Source organism: Oncorhynchus kisutch, linkage group LG2 (assembly GCF_002021735.2).
Source record: "Oncorhynchus kisutch isolate 150728-3 linkage group LG2, Okis_V2, whole genome shotgun sequence".
NCBI lineage: Eukaryota > Metazoa > Chordata > Actinopteri > Salmoniformes > Salmonidae > Oncorhynchus > Oncorhynchus kisutch.
Window position 1 is genome coordinate 44,217,687 of NC_034175.2, and position 19,846 is coordinate 44,237,532.

The following is a 19,846-nucleotide window of genomic DNA, read 5'->3' on the forward strand; positions in this document are numbered from 1 at the left end:
GTTCAGCAGCATTTTGGTCCGAGACTTGGTGCTCCAGTACCGCTTACTGTGCGGTAGCAGAGAGAACAGTCTATGACTTGGGTGGCTGGAGTCATTGACAATTTTTTGTGCCTTCCTCTGACACCATCTGGTATCGAGGTTGTGGTTGGCAGGGAGCTTGGCCTCAATGATGTACTGGGCCGTACACACTACCCTTTGTAGCGCCTTGTGGTTGGATACCAAGCAGTTGCCATATCAAGTGGTGATGCAGCCAGTCAAGTGCATGGTGCAGCTGTAGAACTTTTTGAGGATCTGAGGGCCCATGTCAAATCTTTTCAGCCTCCTGAGGGGGAAGAGGTCTTGTCGTGCCCTTTTCATGACTGTGTTGTTGTGTTTGGACCATGTGATGTGGACACAAGGAGCTCTCAACCTGCTCCACTACAGCCCAATCGATGTGAATGGAGGCGTGCTTGGCCCTCCATTTCCTGTAATCTAGTATCAGCTCCTTTGTCTTGCTAACGTTGAGGGAGAGGTTGTTGTCCTGGCATCACACTGCCAGGTCTCTGACCTGTAGGCTGTCTAATTGTTGCCTGTGATAAGACAGTGTGGCAGATGTGTTATTGCCTGCACTCACCACCTGGGGGTGGCCGGTCAGGAAGTTCATGATCCAGTTGCAGAGGGAGCTGTTTAATCCCAGGTTCCTTAGCTTGGTGATGAGCTTGGAAGGCACTATGGTGTTGAACGCTGAGTTCAATAGAGATTGCATCATCTGTGGAACATTTGAGGCGGTATATGAATTGCAGTGGATCCAGGGTGTCTGGGATGATGGCGTTGATGTGAGCCATGACCAGCCTTTCAAATAATTTTATGGCTACAGATGTGAGTGCTATGGGGCAATAGTCATTTAGACAGGTTACCTTGGCTTTCTTGGGCACAGGGACTATGGTGTAGGTATTACAGACTGGGTCAGGAAGAGGTTGAAAATGAAGACACTTGCCAGCTGGTCATTGCATAGTCTGAGTATGTATCCTGGTAATCCGCATGGCCTTGTGACCTTGTGAATGTTAACCTGTTTAAAAATCTTACTCACATCGGCTATGGAGAGTGTGATCACAGTCGTCTGGAACAGCTGGTGCTCTCATGCATAGTTCAGTGTTGCTTGCCTCGCAGAGAGCATAGAAGGCATTTAGCTTGCATCACTGGGCAGCTAGAGGCTGGGTCTCCCTTTGTAAAAGACATGAATGTGTATTGGGACTGACATCCACTCAAGCATTATACTCAGATATTTTACCTCAACATAGTGTTGAATACACATATAAATAATAGTAGACAAAATTTGATGGGGGACAACAGAGGTGTCATGCCCATAGGGGGCACAGGGGCACTTGTCCCCTCAGATTTGTCCTGTTAAAATAATAATAATAACCAATATCTTTCTGTAATACTACTAGCCACTTAGCAATTTTATGAAGTTGGCTTTAGCTAGTCAAGATAGGTTCCCAATCTCCCAACCCTATAATTAGTTACCAAAAAGCCATTTCAGGCTATCAATCAAGTTAGTTAGACAAGCTAGCTACTCTATCTTAGCTGGCATGCCTGCTGGCAAGGTTGGTAGACTTTAGAAAATTAAATGTACTGAATAAAACTCACATTCCTTTCAATCTTTTACCCAGATTTCAGCAGAGATGCAGCGAAGCATATTTAGTTTATAAAATAAAATAAAAAAACACCAGTCAGGAGGATACAGACAGCTCAAGAGGTATGCAGAGATATGCAGAATTTTTTTTTTTTATATAGAATTAAATCGAATGAGTATGACTCTAGATTGCAGGAAGAAGCTGTTTCAGGTTTTTGAAAAATTCTCAAATTTACGGACCGGGGGCTTAGTCCCCTACTGACCACCCCCCAGTCATCTTCAAGTACTTTGTGCCCACTCAGATTTTTGGGATGCATGATGCCCCTGGGGGGAAATGAGGAGATTTGGGATCTTTCCCCCACAGCATCTTTCCCAAACGCGTTTAAATGGCATTTCCATTGTTTTGGTCGAGTTCCATTGACATCTTTACCTCATCTATGCAAACATACTGTAGTTTGGAAATATTCACTGATGGCCAGGGAGGGATCTTTGTTTGAATGATAACCTATGTCAATCTTGGTACCAACTCTGGCAGACTTCTTTACGGAACAGTAGGCCTACAGTAGCTTATGAGTTGTTGCCTGGCTGGTTCCTAAGAAGAAGAAAAAATGAGCAAAATCATGAGTTCATCTGCTAAAATGAAGACAAAATGCTATGCAGATACAGTATAATTATTAGGATGTAGAAGAACAATTTACATGCAGTTGTTGTCAGCAGCCGCAGAAAGAGAGATCCTCTGTCTCTGATAGGTGGGTTACTGTCAGACAGCAAAACATAGATACTATTTTAAAAGTAATGTAGGCTAATGATTAACTAGGCAATTGAATCACCAAGACTTATTCTAAATAATTTACTATAAATAATTCAGATTGCTACGTACCTCCTTTCAGTCAGTCCATTGCCCACCACGTGCGTTCAACAGAGGTCAGCAACAGAGGTCAGCAACAGTAATGCCTTCATGAAACATAGTTCCCTCATCTGGCTCAACACTGAAATACTGAAAAAAAGTAACAATTAGATCATTGATAATGTCATGCTGTAGTCAATAGCTCTATTTGGCATATTCAATAACAAACATGTACATTTATTTGTAATAGTTAGCTAGCTAGCTATCTTCTAAAGTGGCTAATTAAAGTAGCCTATCCCATAAGCTTTTTCCTGTCTAGCGTCAGCTGATTCTGAAATAACCTTATCTACCTAGCCTTTAGTTCATTCTATGATTATGGCCCAATGTGTTTCAATTAAATAATCAACTTTGCTTAACTTAAGAAATTTAAAAATGACGTGCATATTTCTAGGGTATTTGCAACAACCTTGCTATTGCGTCTTCATGCTGGAATGGCCGTTGATGCCTATATAGAACGCCATTATTTTTGTTTTAATCTAAGAGTGTATACTTTCATTAAACGCATTATTTTCTCTTGCTTCTATGTAGCATTTAGTTTGCAACAGCAGAGGTTTGTATGCACCTTGCTGTCTGCCACTTAGACCTCGGCAACAATGTTGCAAAATATGATTTCGATCTCCCCCTGCCTGTTTCCGGACGAGACAGCTAGCCTTTTTTCTGACCAGGAGAAATCATGCAGCAGCATCATCAATATGGATATACCTGTCAATGCAAAACAACAACAACACTAAAACAAGTGAAAAGGCAGCTAATTAGCTGTCATTTCAGAGTTTGATATGACTGTGTTAGCTTTTGTTTTCTGTTGTTGGCTAAAATCCACATTACACTCTGGGAAAGGGATGAAACCCTCAAGCTTCTTTGCCTTCAGGTTAATATATATAACCTTTTTTAGTAAAGGGGTCTTTCATCTCGTCAAAATAACCGAAAGGTTCTATATATAACCCCAAATAACCTTTTTTTTCTAAGAATGTACTTTATTTGAAAAATTCAACTTTGTGTGTCCACAGGCTTTTAGATGGGGGAAATGTCTACCATCAGGCCTACATTGTTACGTCCAGACAGCAAGTTCAAGAGTGATGTTCAAGTGCAATAGCGTTTCCATTTTGTGCTAATTTGTCAATAGGCTTTTGAATCAGTTGGGTGTCTTTACTGACTATTTACTATATGGTGTAAACTTGAGCAGACTTAGGCCTAGGGTACTGGTTTCTACTGAAATTGTATATTGCCTAAATTCATTTCCAAGACTTAATTTAAATTATTTGCTGATTATTCATTATATAGTGACATGGATGTCAAGGTTTGTATAAGGATCCAATAATTGTTTAAAGGACATGATTATATTATATTATATTACTACAATTTTAGAATATGGGCCTATTTATAGAGGAGTGGTAGACGTATATTCTTGTTAGACTCCTATTTCAATCAAATGTTGGCACCATGGTTTGTGGAGTAGGACAAAACTACCCCCAACGGTAGAAAACTATATCCAATAGCCACTTTAAGTTAAATATATATTATTAGTCGTAAAAATGTGAAGGCCTATATGTGATCATTGTACCCTATAACAATCATTAATTGTATTTAACACGAAGTTAAAAAGGTGTTAAGGTATATATTGCTAAATTATGGAATTATTTTGAATATACCATAGTGACGTTTCTCATTATAATTACATGCAAATATGTTGATATAAACATTTCAAGAATAACTAAGGAAGTCGATACAAAGCCTGCAACAGTTTTCAAATGTAGACTCCTCCCTGCATGTTTAACAAGTGGGCATACGTATACAGATATACGTTGTCAGATAATAATGTCTATTTTTTCTGTTCTGGTTTAGTTCTTTTGTTCAATTTAGGATTTATTTCACCCGTGAAAATGATTGGATTGGTTCACCCGTGGGAAAATATCAGGAGTTGGCAACGATAACATTATAAATGGAATTGTAGGCCTATATTTTCAGTGAAATAAAAGCTGACATTGATACAAAAACATTGCCTATTGTTATATTTGTTAACAAAACCGTCGTTAAGAAGACATTTTTTTGACGCTATAATCATTGCCTATTTGATATTCAAGTGTATTGACGTTTTTTTCTTTCATTGATCATTTTGGAATCCTGCGTATGCTGTTATATGTTTAACATTCTCCAATATTTTACAAATATTCTTGCCCAAAACAAAACCACAATAGCTTAGTACTCAGAAGATCCATTAGCCATATATATTTGCATGTCACGTGAAAGCAACCGACCAACCACATTTAGTTGTCACAGTTCTGTAATCAGTCAGGCAACAAAAAAAAAACGAAAGGGTTATTTGTATTCATCCTTGCTTTGCATTCATGCACTGCAAAGCAATACGTTCTGGATCTGAGGGGACTATGTGAGGTTTTCACCGAGAAAAGTTGCATTGGCAGTTCGTCAAACTGAAATGGAGGGCTTGGGAGATAATATCACTTCTGTCCATCGCAGAAGTTTTTATTCCACTGCTCCCAGGACTAACCCAAGCCGGTCTGTACCAGGAGTAACGGTATACACAATTTCGGACAAACCAAACTCTTTTGGCTTAGAATCTCTTAAACCATATTCACCTCTTTCTACAGTAGCCACCAATGCGTTACTCACATTTGGCTGTCATTTGGGGAGCAGTTGTTATGGTTGCACAATCCCTGACAGCAATCTATTCCAACAGGGTGTGATGAAACCTACTTCTCAGGCGTCTCTATATGGACACTCATCAGATAAACCAATGCATTTCTCAGGGGTTTCAAGTTCCAACATGCACTGCAGTGAAATGCAGTCCAGACTGAAAGACTTTGGAAATGTTTACCAAGGTCTTTACCCAAGAATCCCTGGATACATTGATGTACCTGTTGTAACAAGGGCTGGTCCTGGAGATCCGAGGCATGAGGCCTATCAGCAATTGAACTGGGCTAATAGTTGGAGCAATCCACTGTATTATGCCAGAGAACAGAAGCAGGGCTCGCAATTCTGGAAGTCATTCCTCACAGGTAGGTTATATCTTCTGTAACCTCTTTTTTGAACTATTATTTCACCCACTTGCATTTTAGTCTGTTTTTAATTGACTTGTTCAGTTTAGCCCAACCGAGGAATCCAGAAGAATAATAAACAAAGTATATGCATTAGCCTGAGGAAAACAAAACTGCGAATCAAATATTATGACTTTCGATGTAACTTCACGTAGCCTATGTTTTTTTTTGTTGTCAGTGAACGTCCTACACATAAAGACCACACTATTAACTGTAAATTACGTTTAGTGGTAATTTGTTTTCCTCTTCTCGAAACATGAACTGTCTTCTTGTTCCATACTTGTAGAGGAAGCAGTAATGAACCAGCCAGATGTCTGTACTTCATACCGACGTGGGAGGAAGAAACGGGTGCCCTACACGAAACTACAGCTCAAGGAACTTGAACGAGAGTACACCATTTGCAAGTTTATTACCAAGGAGAAAAGACAACGGATAGCTTCTTCCACCAACTTGTCTGAGAGACAAGTAACAATATGGTTTCAAAATCGTCGTGTCAAAAACAAGAAGCTTATGTCAAAAGATAGAGACCTTGAAACTTTCTCTTGATTTTTTAATTTCACCATTTATGAAATGCTGAATTGTCTCAGGTATTAGTCTCACAATATTTAGGTAAATATTTATATTCATGTGTTATAATGTGTGCTGACTGATAGATATAAAATCATATGATGTTGAAATTGTATTTGTACAATTCTGAAAATAGATTTTTCCTGCTCTTTACTTAAACTTTTGTTGTTGAAATTATAGGGTTGGGTTATGTAGGTCAAATTCCAAGTATATTGTAAGAATATAAACTCTCCTAGTTGTATTTTAAAGATTGGTCTACATTTGGGGTCCGTTTCCCCAGACAAAGGTTAAGCCTAGTCCTGGACAACAACAAAAACATTCTTAATGTAGAATCTCTATTGACAGTGATTCGCAATGTAGATTCTCCATTGACAGTGCTAGTCCTGGACTAATAAGCAGTCTCAATGGAGAATCTCCGTTATGGAAACATTTTTTTCAAGGTCAAAGCTTATTCGAAAAAGTTACGTATTTTGTGTTGATCAGGTAAAATATGTTTGCCAAAGCAAATGGTGAATTAGGTATGATTGGGTGAATAAAATATAATAATTTCCCGACAATCATTGTCTTTTTCCCTCATATTTCCCTCATATTTCAAGTCCGTTCTTAAACACTAAGTGTGCTTGTCATGTATATGGTCTAACAACATTCCAATTTTAGCAATGTGGCTGTGAGGGTATGCAGTCCTATAGGCCTATATATTTGCACGTAAGCCTACTTAAAGTTGTGCGATTAGGCCCCTTTGATCATATCATTTCAAATATATAGTAATATTTTATTTGTTGTGTAACGGATATGAAGCAAACATTCAACTCAAAAGAGACATTTCCACCACGCAGAATTAGTTGAATGTTTACAATCAGGTCTTACTAATTACACATAGGCTACTATATAGGGTCTAAGAGAAAGTCATATCGGTATGTAGGCCATCGCGAGGGAACCAATTCCATAATTCCACTAGAACTGCGGGTGTTTATCAATAGGTAGGCTTAAGGTCTATATCAATCTAATTTATCAATCAATCAAAACATTTTCATGATCATTGTTTATGACAATTTTATATACATTTTCATTCTGACCTATTGTAAATACTATGCTCTCACTCAAAGGAATGAATGATACAATTGCAACTATTCATGGACTTGTTTCGCCATCTACTGGTTTCAGCACGCAATTTCTCCACAAGAGGGATTTTCTTTAAAACAAATAACTGAATTGAAAAACAATTTTATTGCGAATAAAATAAACAAGTTGATTGAAAATCGTTATATTCTATATGCTGAAAAATCATAGTCGGTTTGGGGACATTTTTTATGAAAATATAACAACCTACCATTTGGTGTGAGCGTAACATTCACCCACCCACGGAGGCACAGAAAACGACTAGAGTTCATATAAAACATACGTCTGAACTTAAGTTTTTAGTGCTGTTGGCTATTATCTTACGGAGTGATCCACCCACATGAAAAGTTGCATGCATTATCTTTCAAGAAAGGACATCAGAGACGATTCTTTGTTGTAAATCCGCGAACAATCGCCTCTGCCAAGAAACTACACCAAACATGCACTTGGACTTGTTTTTGCTTAATCTGAGCTCTCTGGACATTGACCTTGAACTATACCAATATTAAACGCTTTCAGTAAAACGTTGGTTTTTGCAATATGCGTACAATATATTTTGGTCCTTAGTTTCTATGAGTGGCTAAAAAGAATGTCGTTTTAGGGTATTCTTAAATTTACTAGACTCGTAAAAGATGGGAGGCCACGCTGTCGCCTTTCTTTCCGGAGACGGAGCGTTTACAAATGTCATTTCTCGAGTCCGAAGATCCTGACTGTCTAGCTTTGCTGGGAAAACTAAAGGATAAGTATTAGTTAGCCTAGGTAAGATGACTGATCTAGATATGTGTCAAGGGCCAGTATGAAAACAACAGTTTAGAGTATGCTATGCTAATATCGATATTATAGGAATCGGGAAGCTAGTAATTTATCTTGTGAAATTGATAACAATATATATTTATGTAGTCTAGTCTAATCCAGTTGCTTACATATTTATAACCAGGGTTGTAAATTAAAAGTACAAAAGGGGGAATGTCTTTACTGTAGCCTATAGGTCAAGAGATAATAGCCTGAAAGTGTGAACAAAAAATCTGTTCATATAAATTTTCATTTATAAAAAATGAATCATAGCGTATAGGCCCAAAAATAATTTGTATTTTTCAGATGGCACAAAGGGTAGGCTAAATAAGACTATAGTAGGCTATCTATTATTATTTCCAATATAGTTATTCGTTCCTTATTATCCTATGGTCTTCTCAGAAGCAATTAATTTAAAGGTAGGCCTATGCGAGGCTACAGTTTTGTTGGAACCATTGCAGGCCTAATTTTTGTGTGTTACTTTTCAATACACTAAACTGTTACTAAACTGTAGAGGGGTATGTGTAGACCTATATCCATGAATTGTGAACAGGGGAAGAATCGTTCGTTAGTAGAATTAGTATTATGGCTTTGAGATTATATGAAAAAAATAATACCGCATAGCCTATAATATAGTGGTGGTTATTGGACTTGTAGCAGCCGTACCTGTCTGTCAATCGTCAATGACCTGTGAGCCCTATAGATCGTTTTAGGAATAGCCTTCACAGAAAACTATCCATATGTCTATGTTAATCTTGGTTATTTTATCGAAAGTTTTTGTTTACACTGCTGCCTTGTAATTGTAGCTAAATCTTAGTCACTTCACATAGACCAGCCTAGCTAGCTATATCATCTCTCAACTTGAGCATGTTTTGCGTATATTACATTGTCTTGCATTGAACATATAGCCAATTGTTTTTCAATTATAACAATAATCAGTATCATCATAGTTCAGCAACCTAGCAAAATGACCTTATAATAATATATTGGCATTGAAAACTACCTCTTTGATTTTGATAGAGCCATCTAACCAACACCTTTCCATTTGACGATACTGTATATAATTTCTCTACGAGAATAACACTCCCATTTGTATTTCTCATATAGGCTATGTATTTTTTATTTTACTCTTGCATAACATTACCTTATGGAATATCTTGCCTTGCAGTATTAAGGCCAAGGGTGGGACTGAACAACATGTTTTGCATATCACGTGACACTGTATGAGCAAATCAACAATTACCTTCCCTTTATTCATTAGGAGTCTCTAAAAAGGGTTGTAAGAAGCGTTTGAGAGAGCTCCATGGAAATGTGTGAGCGCAATCTTCTGAATTCTGGCTATGTTGGTTCTTTGTTGAATTTTCCTACCCCGGAGTCGTTATATTTTTCCAACCTGCGGGGCAATGGAGCTCATCTCTCTGGGCTGCATCAGATTTCCTACAACAGGCGAGAGGTGTGCTCGCTCCCGTGGACTTCCCCAAGTTCGTGCACATCTCCGCCTCAGAGCCGCGCCTTCAGTGGCTACTCTCCGCCGTTTCTATCAAATTCAGTCCCTGTAAATACTAATCCCAACAACCACAACAAGGGACCACTTGACGAGTCCAATAAATACTACTTTCAGGATGTAAACCACAAGCCAGAAGAACCTGCTAGACATGCGCAGGCCTTTTCTGGTGAACATGGAGTTATCAATTTCGGTAGCTCAAAATATGAATTTTCGAACTTGGATAGACGGTCACATAATTCCGGGGCACAACACGAACTGAATCCCACCAACCAGGCAAGTGCCGCCGGCTTCAAGCAGTCGGCCCATTCAATTCCCACAATTCAACCATCTTCAAGTAATGCAGGTGCCAGGGCGTCATTTTCTCATGGTAAGATACTTCTAACGGTTTCTAAACTGTATGTTGAGACTATTTATTTCACCTCCAAATCATAGTTCTTGTTTTGTTATATTTGATGTTTACACAATGATAATTGCAGACCATGCCTACATGCTTCTGGATTCTCGAAAATATAATTGAGTTTTTTTTACCAAGTGTGGGAGATCCACAAGTGTATCCACAAGTTGCTAAGGACTGTTTTTTTTCTTTCTCCAGATGCACCCTGGTGCTCTTCCCAAGTGAAACCCAGAAAGAAGAGAAAACCATACACAAAGCCACAGCTTGCTGAACTTGAGAACGAATATATGATGAACGAGTTCATAAACAGGCAAAAAAGGAAGGAACTCTCTGAAAGACTGGACTTGAGTGATCAACAAGTCAAAATATGGTTTCAGAACCGCAGAATGAAAAAGAAGAGGCTGATGATGCGTGACCATGCATTTTCCATGTACTGAGAGCCTTGGGTCTTGATAATGACCTCGTGTGGCTTCGGTTCAGACAAGCGCAGCCACTTCAATCCTCTGTCCTGAGCCACTGATCTTGGCAATATAGTTATAGGCCTATCATTTATTTTTTATTTTAAGAACGATTTATTGTATATTTTGGATGGTTATACAAACAACTGAGCTTGTGAATTGTTGTTACTATTGGCCTTGTATTATTAGGTAGTTGGTGATGAAGAAAGCATTATTTATTTTCTGAAAGTCACGTATTGAACTTGTGTTTGAGTGTTTGTAAAGCATGCGATTTAGGTCAATAGGATACCTCTTGGCCTAATGATTTTATTCAACGACTCACACACTATATCTGAGCGTATAATAAGGTATGGCAATGTCAATGGATGATTGTTTTTAATATAGGCAGGCTATGCAAGCGTTCATTTAAAAAATTTTGTTTCTGGGCTATGAATGTTATTTATAATTGAATCGTAATACATGTATAAGTTATGTAGGCTTATTGTATTGACGAAATAAACCATGATTATACGGTTAGAAATGTGTATGGCTCATATCTGTGATCAGTCCTTCTACGAGGCCTTCACAATTGCTCGTCCAAGCTCAAGTTCGTGTTTTTTTGTCGGTGGAAAAATGAACCATGAAATGTGTTTTGGATTATTATTATGATTTTTTTAATGTGTTTGCATGTCTATCTAATTCAACACAATAAATGTGTTTTTGTCTTATTTTTTGGTGTGTTCGAGTTTGCGTAATGGTGCATAACGCAGCCTCCATTTTTCTGCTGCATTCAAGGGGCTTGGGTGGCTCTAGTATTCTCTGTAGGCCTATAACTGCATTGGGGGTCCAGTTTATGAATAATTAGAACAGTTTACTGGAACATATCATGTGTGATATTGGTATCGACGTTATATCGAAAAGCTACATATTTTACATCAATGCATACAATTCCATGACGACTTGGTGTACATGTATATGCAGGTACATGTGCACATTTGTGTTGACATTTGAGGCTACATACATTGCTCAAAATGCCACTATAACACTTGTGGTGCAATTTCATCATATCTGTCCAGCACGTACACGTAGGGTATCATTTACTGCATAGTTAGGCCTATGTGGATTCCACTTAGTATACCGCAGTACCTACTGCTACGATTACATGTTTGTATGATCTATTTATTCAAGCGGCACATCGACACATATAGGCTAGGCTATTCCCGAAACAGACCTACAGGAATTGACTACTTACTGAATATGATCGCTCTCACTCCTTAGCCTATGACCTTTGCCGCTTTGTTTGCTTGTAAATATTCAATTTAATAGCCAACCTTACACGAATTCATTGATTGTTAAATGTATAAATGTTTTTGGGGTTTTCGAGGGAGTAACTTGTAGGATATATTCAGTGGTGGAAAAAATACCACTTGAGTAAAAGTAAAGATACCTCAATAGAAAATGACCCAAGTGAAAGTCCCTCAGTAAAATACTACTTGAGTAAAATTCTAAAAGTAGACTATTTGGTTTGAAATATAGCCTACTTAAGTATAAAAAGTAAATTTAATTGCTCAAATATACTTAACTATCAAAAGTAAAAGTATAAATAATTTCAAATTCCTTATATTAAGGAAACCAGATGGGACGATTTTCTTGTTTTTCTAATGTACTTGTAGCCAGGGGCACACTTCAAAACTCAGACATCATCTACAAATTAAGCATTTGTTTTTAAAGAGTCTGCCATCTCAGATCCTTCAAAGCATTCGAAATGTAAGGACTGCTTTTGAGTGTCGGGGAAAATGTATGGAGTAAAACCTACATCAGTTTTTTAGGAATGTAGCGGAGTAAAAGTTGTTAAAAATATAAATAGTAAAGTAAAGATACCTCCCAAAACTACTTAAGTAGTACTTTAAAGTATTTTTACTTGAGTGCTTTACATCACTGGATATATTGTCATCTCTAGTTGGCTATCAGGGACGCAGGAGGCTATAGGCCTAACTGTAATAAACAATCTAGCATTATTCCCAAAGCACACAAGCGCTTGAAATGCTTCAGAATGGCCCATAGCAAAACATTTGTTGTTAATGTTCCGTTATTTACCTTATGACTCTGAAATCATATTTGCTAGTTTACAATCACATTGTTTTAATGCGATCAAAGGGGAATGGGGTGGCTTTTTGGTCCAGCAAGGTATTTTTATGCCAGATTACGTCTGCTCATGCTCTCAAGATAGGAGGGCGCCAAAACAAAGTTAAGGTCAAGTTAGTGTGTAATCTTGCGTTGCAAAATACGCACTCAAACTCATTTTGGCATGAGAACAACAACAATCAAATGAATTTTGTTTTTGTGTGCTTTAAAGTCGTGGTATTTGCAAGAAGGAATCTATCTATTTGATGACACATCCGCATGAGACGGGCGTGAAAACAAGGCCCAAATCGCCCATTTTGTCTACAAGGACCGTTTGCAGGTTACTCATTGTTGCCTTGTCAACCAACCTGTATTCATTGCCAATGCAATCTCTTTTGCATTATGCTACTGTTGGTAGTATAGGACTAGATAATGTTGTTTTGATATAGTTAGTACATGGGTAGCATGTACAGTACTCTCTCATCTTTGTGTAGCTCCCAGTTCTTGGAAATTCTTTCTGGGTAATTTGTGCGAAATTACTTTTTAACATTGTATTAACTCGTGTGTTTCACGGTTTATTTTTCACTGGAAGATTAATAGAAATAATGATAATTCACTGTAGTACAATATATAGAAAAATAACACGAGCATTTCGGGGAGACTGAATGGAAAACGTGTCATTGCACGTTTGCATTTGGGCCAAGTTTTTCAGTCCAAACAGCAACGCTCAAACATCATGTGTTATTATTGTTCTCGGGGTTATTTATTTATGCTATAGCCTACTATGCTTTTCGTGTGTGTTTGAGGATCTAAATATATAACTTGTTAGTTTTAGTGCCCCCAAAAAATAATTCAGAATTGTGTTCCTGTTCAACTACAAAATAAACCTGGGCCTGTCGAAAGAAACGTAGATTTTTTTGTGTAGATTTTTATCCGTGCAAATAATTAGAGATCTAATTAGTTAGGGATTTGAATGCTATACTGTTTACTTTCCTTTCACGTTATTTATATGATTTAATAGGCATATGTATTTCTATGCGTAAAGTGAAAAATGGTGTAACTTGAAAATGAAACTCCTGTAGACTATCTTCTAAAATACTGTTGAAAGTAGGCTAGACATTTCTCAGGCTACGGTTTCAAAATGTCTAAAGCACAAAGTAATCGCCACCCACCATAGTGCTTTTCCTCCGACAGCTACAAGATACACTTAAACTAGAACACTTCCTTTTGTCTGTGCAATAAAATGATTTGAGTGCCGACGTTATTGGTGATTGCTTGGTGCACATCGTCTCAGACCGCAGACGGTCAAAGCCAGCAGAGATGTTTTGTACTTGGCAGTGCAAAGCCTTCCTGCAGCCAATCATGCTGATGACGCTTCTATTTTTAATTTACGTTTTGGAAGATCTTATCCGGACAACCACCAATTACATATGTACGAGGAAAATGAACGATTCTGGATTTGGGGCGAACAACCAGGTAAATAAATTCCATGTATCCCTTTTTCAGGCCTGGATATGTTTCTGAAATCGGAAAATACTAAAAAATATGAATGCTCGGAGACAATATAGGGCCTGGAAATATAATGGAAGCGAGTCAAAATATAGTTGATATTGAAATCAGAAAAGTATATTTCCCCCATTTAGTCCTAATCTTTCTCTATAATTAAGTTGTCTTTATATGTCTCTCTTTCTTGTTTTCGTTCTCTTCATGTTTTTCTTTTCTACCTTTCACATTTTCTGTGTTTTTGGTATCCTATGTGGATTATGAAATATAATTTGAGATTAGGTTTGTGAAGTTTGTTTTGGTGCATTTTGTGTATTTGTTTGTATCGTTGAGGCACGAGCGTTAAAAATTTACTTTTGTTTTATCTATCCGTCCAAGTTATTACGCGCGTAACTTGTGCGTAATTGTAGGCTAATGTTAAAATCGCGTGTATAGTATTCGATGCGAAGTAGACTGTGCACGAGGGAACATTCTGTGCCCTTTAACTTGGACTCCAAGGGGAGGTCAACTACAAGTATTTCTTAATATGTATTCAACTACCATGATGTATAAATGTCCTACTTTCATAATAGTGCGCACATATAGGGCTTGCATGGAATACATACAAAGTTGTGGGTTTGCCATTCTATAACTCGAATTCTATTGCAATAACCCATTGATGAAATATCTCAGGGATTGTTTAGTAATGTCTATTTCGGAGGGCGAGCGCAGATCTACATAGGAGTTGCTTCTGAATCCAGGCAACCAATGAACTCTCGTGTGCGCTCACATGAGTTGCTCTAGACAGTTCTTAATGACTGATATTGATATATGGTAATTCCTTAACCGGATCACATGACACAATTACCTCGAGAATCGATAAAGATGAATTGCACGTCAGCCTACGTTTCCGATTTTTTTCTCCCTCGCGGGTCCTTTCCACGCGCCTATGGTGCAATAGATAGACAAAGTTTAACACACTCAAGCTGCCAATTCTATTTCGCTATAGCAAAAGGGTGAAGGGGAGAGATGGCGGAGTACGATGAGCGTGGCAACTGTGCGTCAAATATGTATTTACCGAGTTGTACATATTACGTTTCGGCGCCTGATTTTTCTTCAGTCTCCTCGTTTTTACCCCAGACTACTTCGTGTCAAATAAATTTTCCTTATTCTTCCAACATAGCTCAAGTCCAACCTGTTCGGGAAGTGTCTTTCAGAGACTATGGACTGGATCACTCAAACAAATGGCATTACAGGGGCAATTACGCTTCTTACTACTCAACGGACGAGATAATGCACCGAGACTTAATCCAGTCGTCGAACAGGGCGGAAATGATATTCAAAAATGATTCCTTGTACGGCCATCACGGCGGTACGAGCTCGCCATGCAATTTCTTCACAAATGTCGGCCGAAATGGGGTTCTTCCACAAGGGTTCGATCAGTTCTTAGAGACTGTTAACTCTGAGAAGCCCAACCCTGACGACTCAAAACAAAAGACACACTCCAGTCTCCCCGGAGATGCTGCGTGTAATAAACAGACTTCAGATAGGCCTACATCTGAGGAGTCTATACGAGACCCAACTGAGGACATAGACGAAGATGATTATTCGATATCAAACTGCGCTGGGGACAAGAACAACGGCCCAAGTAGGTACAAGCATTAAATGGGGTTATAGTAAGTCCACTACTTTTGTCGGTCCGATTTTATGTGCCCCTTTATAAGCATGCAAAGGTTTTATATACCCCAATAAGATTTACTTTTCTGTTGTTAAAATATTTACGATGGGAAAGCAGTTTAGGTGAGCTGTACTGCAATATTTCGGATGTGTTGTGTTTTCTGATTTAATTAAAGTTCTCTGATTCGCTTGCATGGTGTAAATTACAATGCAAGCATGTTTATTAGGCCTATTTGTTTATGACAATGCATTTACAAAGTAATAAAATAATGATATAAACAGAGAGGTAGGCAATGCTGCAATATTCGAGATAGAGGATAGCCTACGTAGGCTACAGGCCTAGGCTATGTGAAGAGGTTTTCTTTGGCTGCATTATAATGGTTTACCTATAACTTAGAGAATAACCGTGTGCGTGTGCGTGGGTGTGTGTGTGTGTGTGTGTGTGTGTGTGTGTGTGTGTGTGTGTGCGCGCGCTCACTCGCGCATGCACGAGCATATCTGCTTGTGTGTTTGTGGATGCATGCGGACGATGATCTTTTTACTCGGCTAACTTGTTAATTATGTTCTTTATTGACTAGCATTGAGCCGACTTTGATCTGAACTACATTGTACTACATGTTTGTAGTAAATAAAGTGTTTGGTCTTTGTTTAGGTTCTTCAAAGTCCAGAAAAAAGAGATGCCCCTACTCCAAATACCAGATCCGAGAACTTGAACGAGAATTCTTTTTCAATGTGTACATAAACAAGGAGAAGCGGCTCCAGTTGTCAAGGATGTTAAACCTGACAGATCGACAGGTGAAGATTTGGTTCCAGAACAGAAGAATGAAAGAGAAAAAGCTCAACCGGGACCGGCTTCAGTATTTCACTGGGAATCCCTTATTCTGAACCCTACGCATTTGGAGTCAATAGTTGCTAAATGCTTCACAACAGATTGAATAAAGAGTTTTTTGGGAGACATCTCATAATCTATCAAAACAACAGAAGGTGAAACACCTCTCACAGCATAATGAACATTGCAAACAGGCTGGATCTATCTATGCAAGGCTCTTGGCATCTGTCACATAAATACTTACCTCAATGAACACATGAATCCTGTTATTTAAAATAAGATTCAATCTAGTGAAGAAATCCTCCAGGAGACCTCGTCATAATGTCCATTTGTATATCATTATACTAATTAATTATAATCTCTAGGCTATGCATATCTTTTTTATTTATTTAAGTTTACATGGTGGCGTTTGGTGGATTCTAAAATATTGCAGTAAGCAACGCGTACTTTGAGTAGATTAATCAGTCAAGTAGACTACAATAAGTAATTTATAATAGTAGAATTATGTATGCATTTAGTAGAAGCATGTGATGTATATTGTGGTTATGTGATATCAAAATAAAGGACACATGGCAAATGTAGTTATGCGTTACCTCGTGTAATTGCAATCACAACGAACTAATTTCGTATAACTTTGGTCAGGATCCACATTTGGCATAGAAAAACAGTTATGCATAATTTCATACAATTCAACAAGGTTTTTCAGACTCTACTATAGACTCTACTAATCTGATATATTTGTAAATTACCAATTGCACTGGCACTAGGTAGTTATATCAGTAGGCCACAGGACTATACAGTGAATTTCCTGTTATTATGGCCAAGCAGTAGCGCCTCTTACTTGCTTCAACTTCAAAGTTTAGACTAGACCTTTTATTCCCTTTATTTTGTCTTACACTTAGGCGGTTTTCTAAACCTTGAACCGTCTAGACAGTATACTAAAAACTAGCTGTAAATGTCTAAATTGGGGGCTATTGGACCCTCTGGCCACTCCAAATGCGGCCCTACCCCAAAATAGTCTAGAAGAATGCAGTAGGCTACTGTTTACTTGTCAGGCTATTGAATTTAAAGGAACGCAAAATGTACACGATCAAAACGATCTATAACTTTATATAAGCATTTATAGTATATATTTTTCATATTTAACTTCAATTGGCAAGACCATAAAAGCGAAGAAAACCCATACGTACAAGGCCTATGATTTGATTTGGCAGCTTTAAAAAAGTGGTTTATTTAGTATAATTGTTTTAATTATTTGTATCAAATAGTCTATTAATTGAATTAATAAATGTTCTTCCCTGCCTTTGAATTTCCCGTATAACTTCAATGTCGTCACCTATCACTTATTTATTAATAACTAGGCTATTGGCGCCTTTTGGCTGATGTCTTGAAAAACGACGCCTCCTGAATGATATCTGCATTGCAGTAGGATTCCAATATGGCTGCGAAGCAGTGAGTTTTCCTGTATGAAAAGTAAGCAGATACAGGGATACAGTTTCTTGTTTGAAGTTGATAACTGTCTTCTACATACTAACCAATTAAGATGTTGCATTACATTTAGCCTAATGCAATATTCATGAAATCATCCGCAATCTTCTGATGTGGTAGCATTACGCACGACTTCTACAGTCTTACAAGAGTATAATATAGTTTAGCTTAAGTAACAACACTGAAACCAAAAATATGTGTCATAATCAAGGGTTTAATTCGAATCCACGGATAGGTCCCTCGTGTGTTAGAATTTAACAAAGTAAGGCAGTGCACTGCAGTGTACTAAAAGTGAACCAGTCGACCAGTGTGTCATCCTAAATAAGCCTAAATATTTCTGTGACCAGTGATTTTTTTCACTTTTAGCATCGCGCAATGATTTTCTTTCCGCTGAAAAATGTAGGCCCAGGTGGTCTAATAGGCATGCCATGTTGGACATGTTAGTATATCTGATCATTCGAATTGTACTCCTAGCTGTAGGAAATAAGTCGCAAACACACACATATCAGTCAGTCTTTTGATTTAACATTTTTATTGGGTTTTTGGTTCAAGAAATAGGCCTAGTTGGGGAAGAAACATTTGTGCAGACAAATGTGCAGGACTGCTCGTTCCTATTCTAACCACACGAGGGCAGACGTGTAGCAAGTTTCGGTCAGAGTTTGTGCATGAAAACACACATAGGTTGAATTACAGCTGTGGTCTGGAATATTATTGAAAGGCTTGTAAATGTTCTTGTTTGTGGTTTGGTGATAGAATATAGCATACGTTCGGTGATCTGGCTGTCTTTTTTTTTATTTGACTTCCTTCTGGTAAACGTAGCTTAATTCAAATAAAATAAAAACACAATAGCCCAAGCAGACTTTGTTTCGTTCATGCATTCCATGCATTGCAATCAAGGGGTCAATATCACTGTTCCTAACGCCACCATTTTAAAGTGGATTAAACAGTAGCCTTAACTATGTGGATTTGTATATCATAGGCCTATAGAAGACACCAAGTCCAACTTGACCCTGGCATATATTGGACATGACTTGAAATAATGCTGGGTTAAACTTTACATTCCAAGGAAACCCTAAAGTAATTAAATACTTGTTACATGATGGAATAAGGCACATGACCTCTCTGGATTCCTCAATCAACCCTGGTTAGACTGAAATTGTCGTGTGCATTATCGATGCATTAAACTAGGTATTTTCATTTGGACGGCCGTTAAGCCTTATCTAGTAAATATGATGTCTAATCATTTCAACCGATGTTACCTGATAGGGCAAAAGGATGATTTAAAATGGAATGTGTAAACCTAAAATGTTGAATAGACCATGGGTTTGTATTTTACGGAATGATTTGCTTAATTATTAAATGCCCTATAATCTCGGTCAGAACACCTGGATGGTTTTGATGTTGTATTCCTGAAGTTAAAACAACACATGGCACACTGGTGAATTCGTAACTTATCCTAAAACGTGAGTTGTTCATTTTCTATGTTTAATAGAAGCATATTGTATGTCTGCTTTTTTTTTGCGTAATTGACCATTTGGCATGTATATCCATCCGTATAGGACATTTATAACTTAAAAAATATTTTGGAGAGCAAATTCTATTTGAGGCTATTGTTCATTTAGACATATATTGGAGCAGCCTACACCTATATATCGCACTTGTAATTAATTCCTTATATTGTCATCTTTCGCACTCTTCTTTCGATCGAGTTTATATGTTAGATTTCTCAAACGTGCATTTGAAGCATCTTCATATTAGGGTTGACCTGAAGCATTGTTTTTGGCCTACAACCTTGAAGGTTAAGCTTCAGACGTAGGGCTAGGCTGTTGTTGGAGGTCCTTGGATGTGCGCTCTC

The 19,846-nt window shown here is 37.9% G+C and overlaps 3 protein-coding genes across 3 annotated transcripts; all 3 read left to right on the forward strand.

Annotated features, from left to right (window-relative positions):
- The first annotated feature begins 4,826 nt into the window (after positions 1-4,826).
- Positions 4,827-6,691, forward strand: LOC109902556 (homeobox protein Hox-D13-like). The gene is made up of 2 exons (XM_020499008.2): positions 4,827-5,536; positions 5,862-6,691. The coding sequence occupies exons 1-2, from the start codon at positions 4,957-4,959 to the stop codon at positions 6,119-6,121; spliced, it is 840 nt and encodes a 279-aa protein (XP_020354597.1). The 5' UTR covers positions 4,827-4,956; the 3' UTR covers positions 6,122-6,691.
- A 2,634-nt stretch (positions 6,692-9,325) lies between these two features.
- Positions 9,326-11,119, forward strand: LOC109902570 (homeobox protein Hox-D12a-like). Its single transcript, XM_020499029.1, has 2 exons — positions 9,326-9,927; positions 10,153-11,119. Exons 1-2 carry the CDS (start codon positions 9,357-9,359, stop codon positions 10,389-10,391), a joined length of 810 nt encoding a protein of 269 aa, XP_020354618.1. The 5' UTR covers positions 9,326-9,356; the 3' UTR covers positions 10,392-11,119.
- A 2,685-nt stretch (positions 11,120-13,804) lies between these two features.
- Positions 13,805-19,004, forward strand: LOC109866888 (homeobox protein Hox-D11a-like). The gene is made up of 3 exons (XM_020455776.2): positions 13,805-13,991; positions 15,181-15,645; positions 16,327-19,004. The coding sequence occupies exons 1-3, from the start codon at positions 13,946-13,948 to the stop codon at positions 16,557-16,559; spliced, it is 744 nt and encodes a 247-aa protein (XP_020311365.1). The 5' UTR covers positions 13,805-13,945; the 3' UTR covers positions 16,560-19,004.
- Positions 19,005-19,846: the final 842 nt, after the last annotated feature.

Bases quoted from the DNA above. Each gene is read 5' to 3' on its own strand.
- LOC109902556 (XM_020499008.2), top strand. From the start codon at position 4,957: ATGGAGGGCTTGGGAGATAATATCACTTCTGTCCATCGCAGAAGTTTT. The intron at 5,537-5,861 runs GTAGGTTATATC...CCATACTTGTAG, and splicing joins CTGGAAGTCATTCCTCACAG to AGGAAGCAGTAATGAACCAG.
- LOC109902570 (XM_020499029.1), top strand. From the start codon at position 9,357: ATGGAAATGTGTGAGCGCAATCTTCTGAATTCTGGCTATGTTGGTTCT. The intron at 9,928-10,152 runs GTAAGATACTTC...TTCTTTCTCCAG, and splicing joins CAGGGCGTCATTTTCTCATG to ATGCACCCTGGTGCTCTTCC.
- LOC109866888 (XM_020455776.2), top strand. From the start codon at position 13,946: ATGTACGAGGAAAATGAACGATTCTGGATTTGGGGCGAACAACCAG. The intron at 13,992-15,180 runs GTAAATAAATTC...CTTCCAACATAG, and splicing joins GATTTGGGGCGAACAACCAG to CTCAAGTCCAACCTGTTCGG. The intron at 15,646-16,326 runs GTAGGTACAAGC...GTCTTTGTTTAG, and splicing joins GGACAAGAACAACGGCCCAA to GTTCTTCAAAGTCCAGAAAA.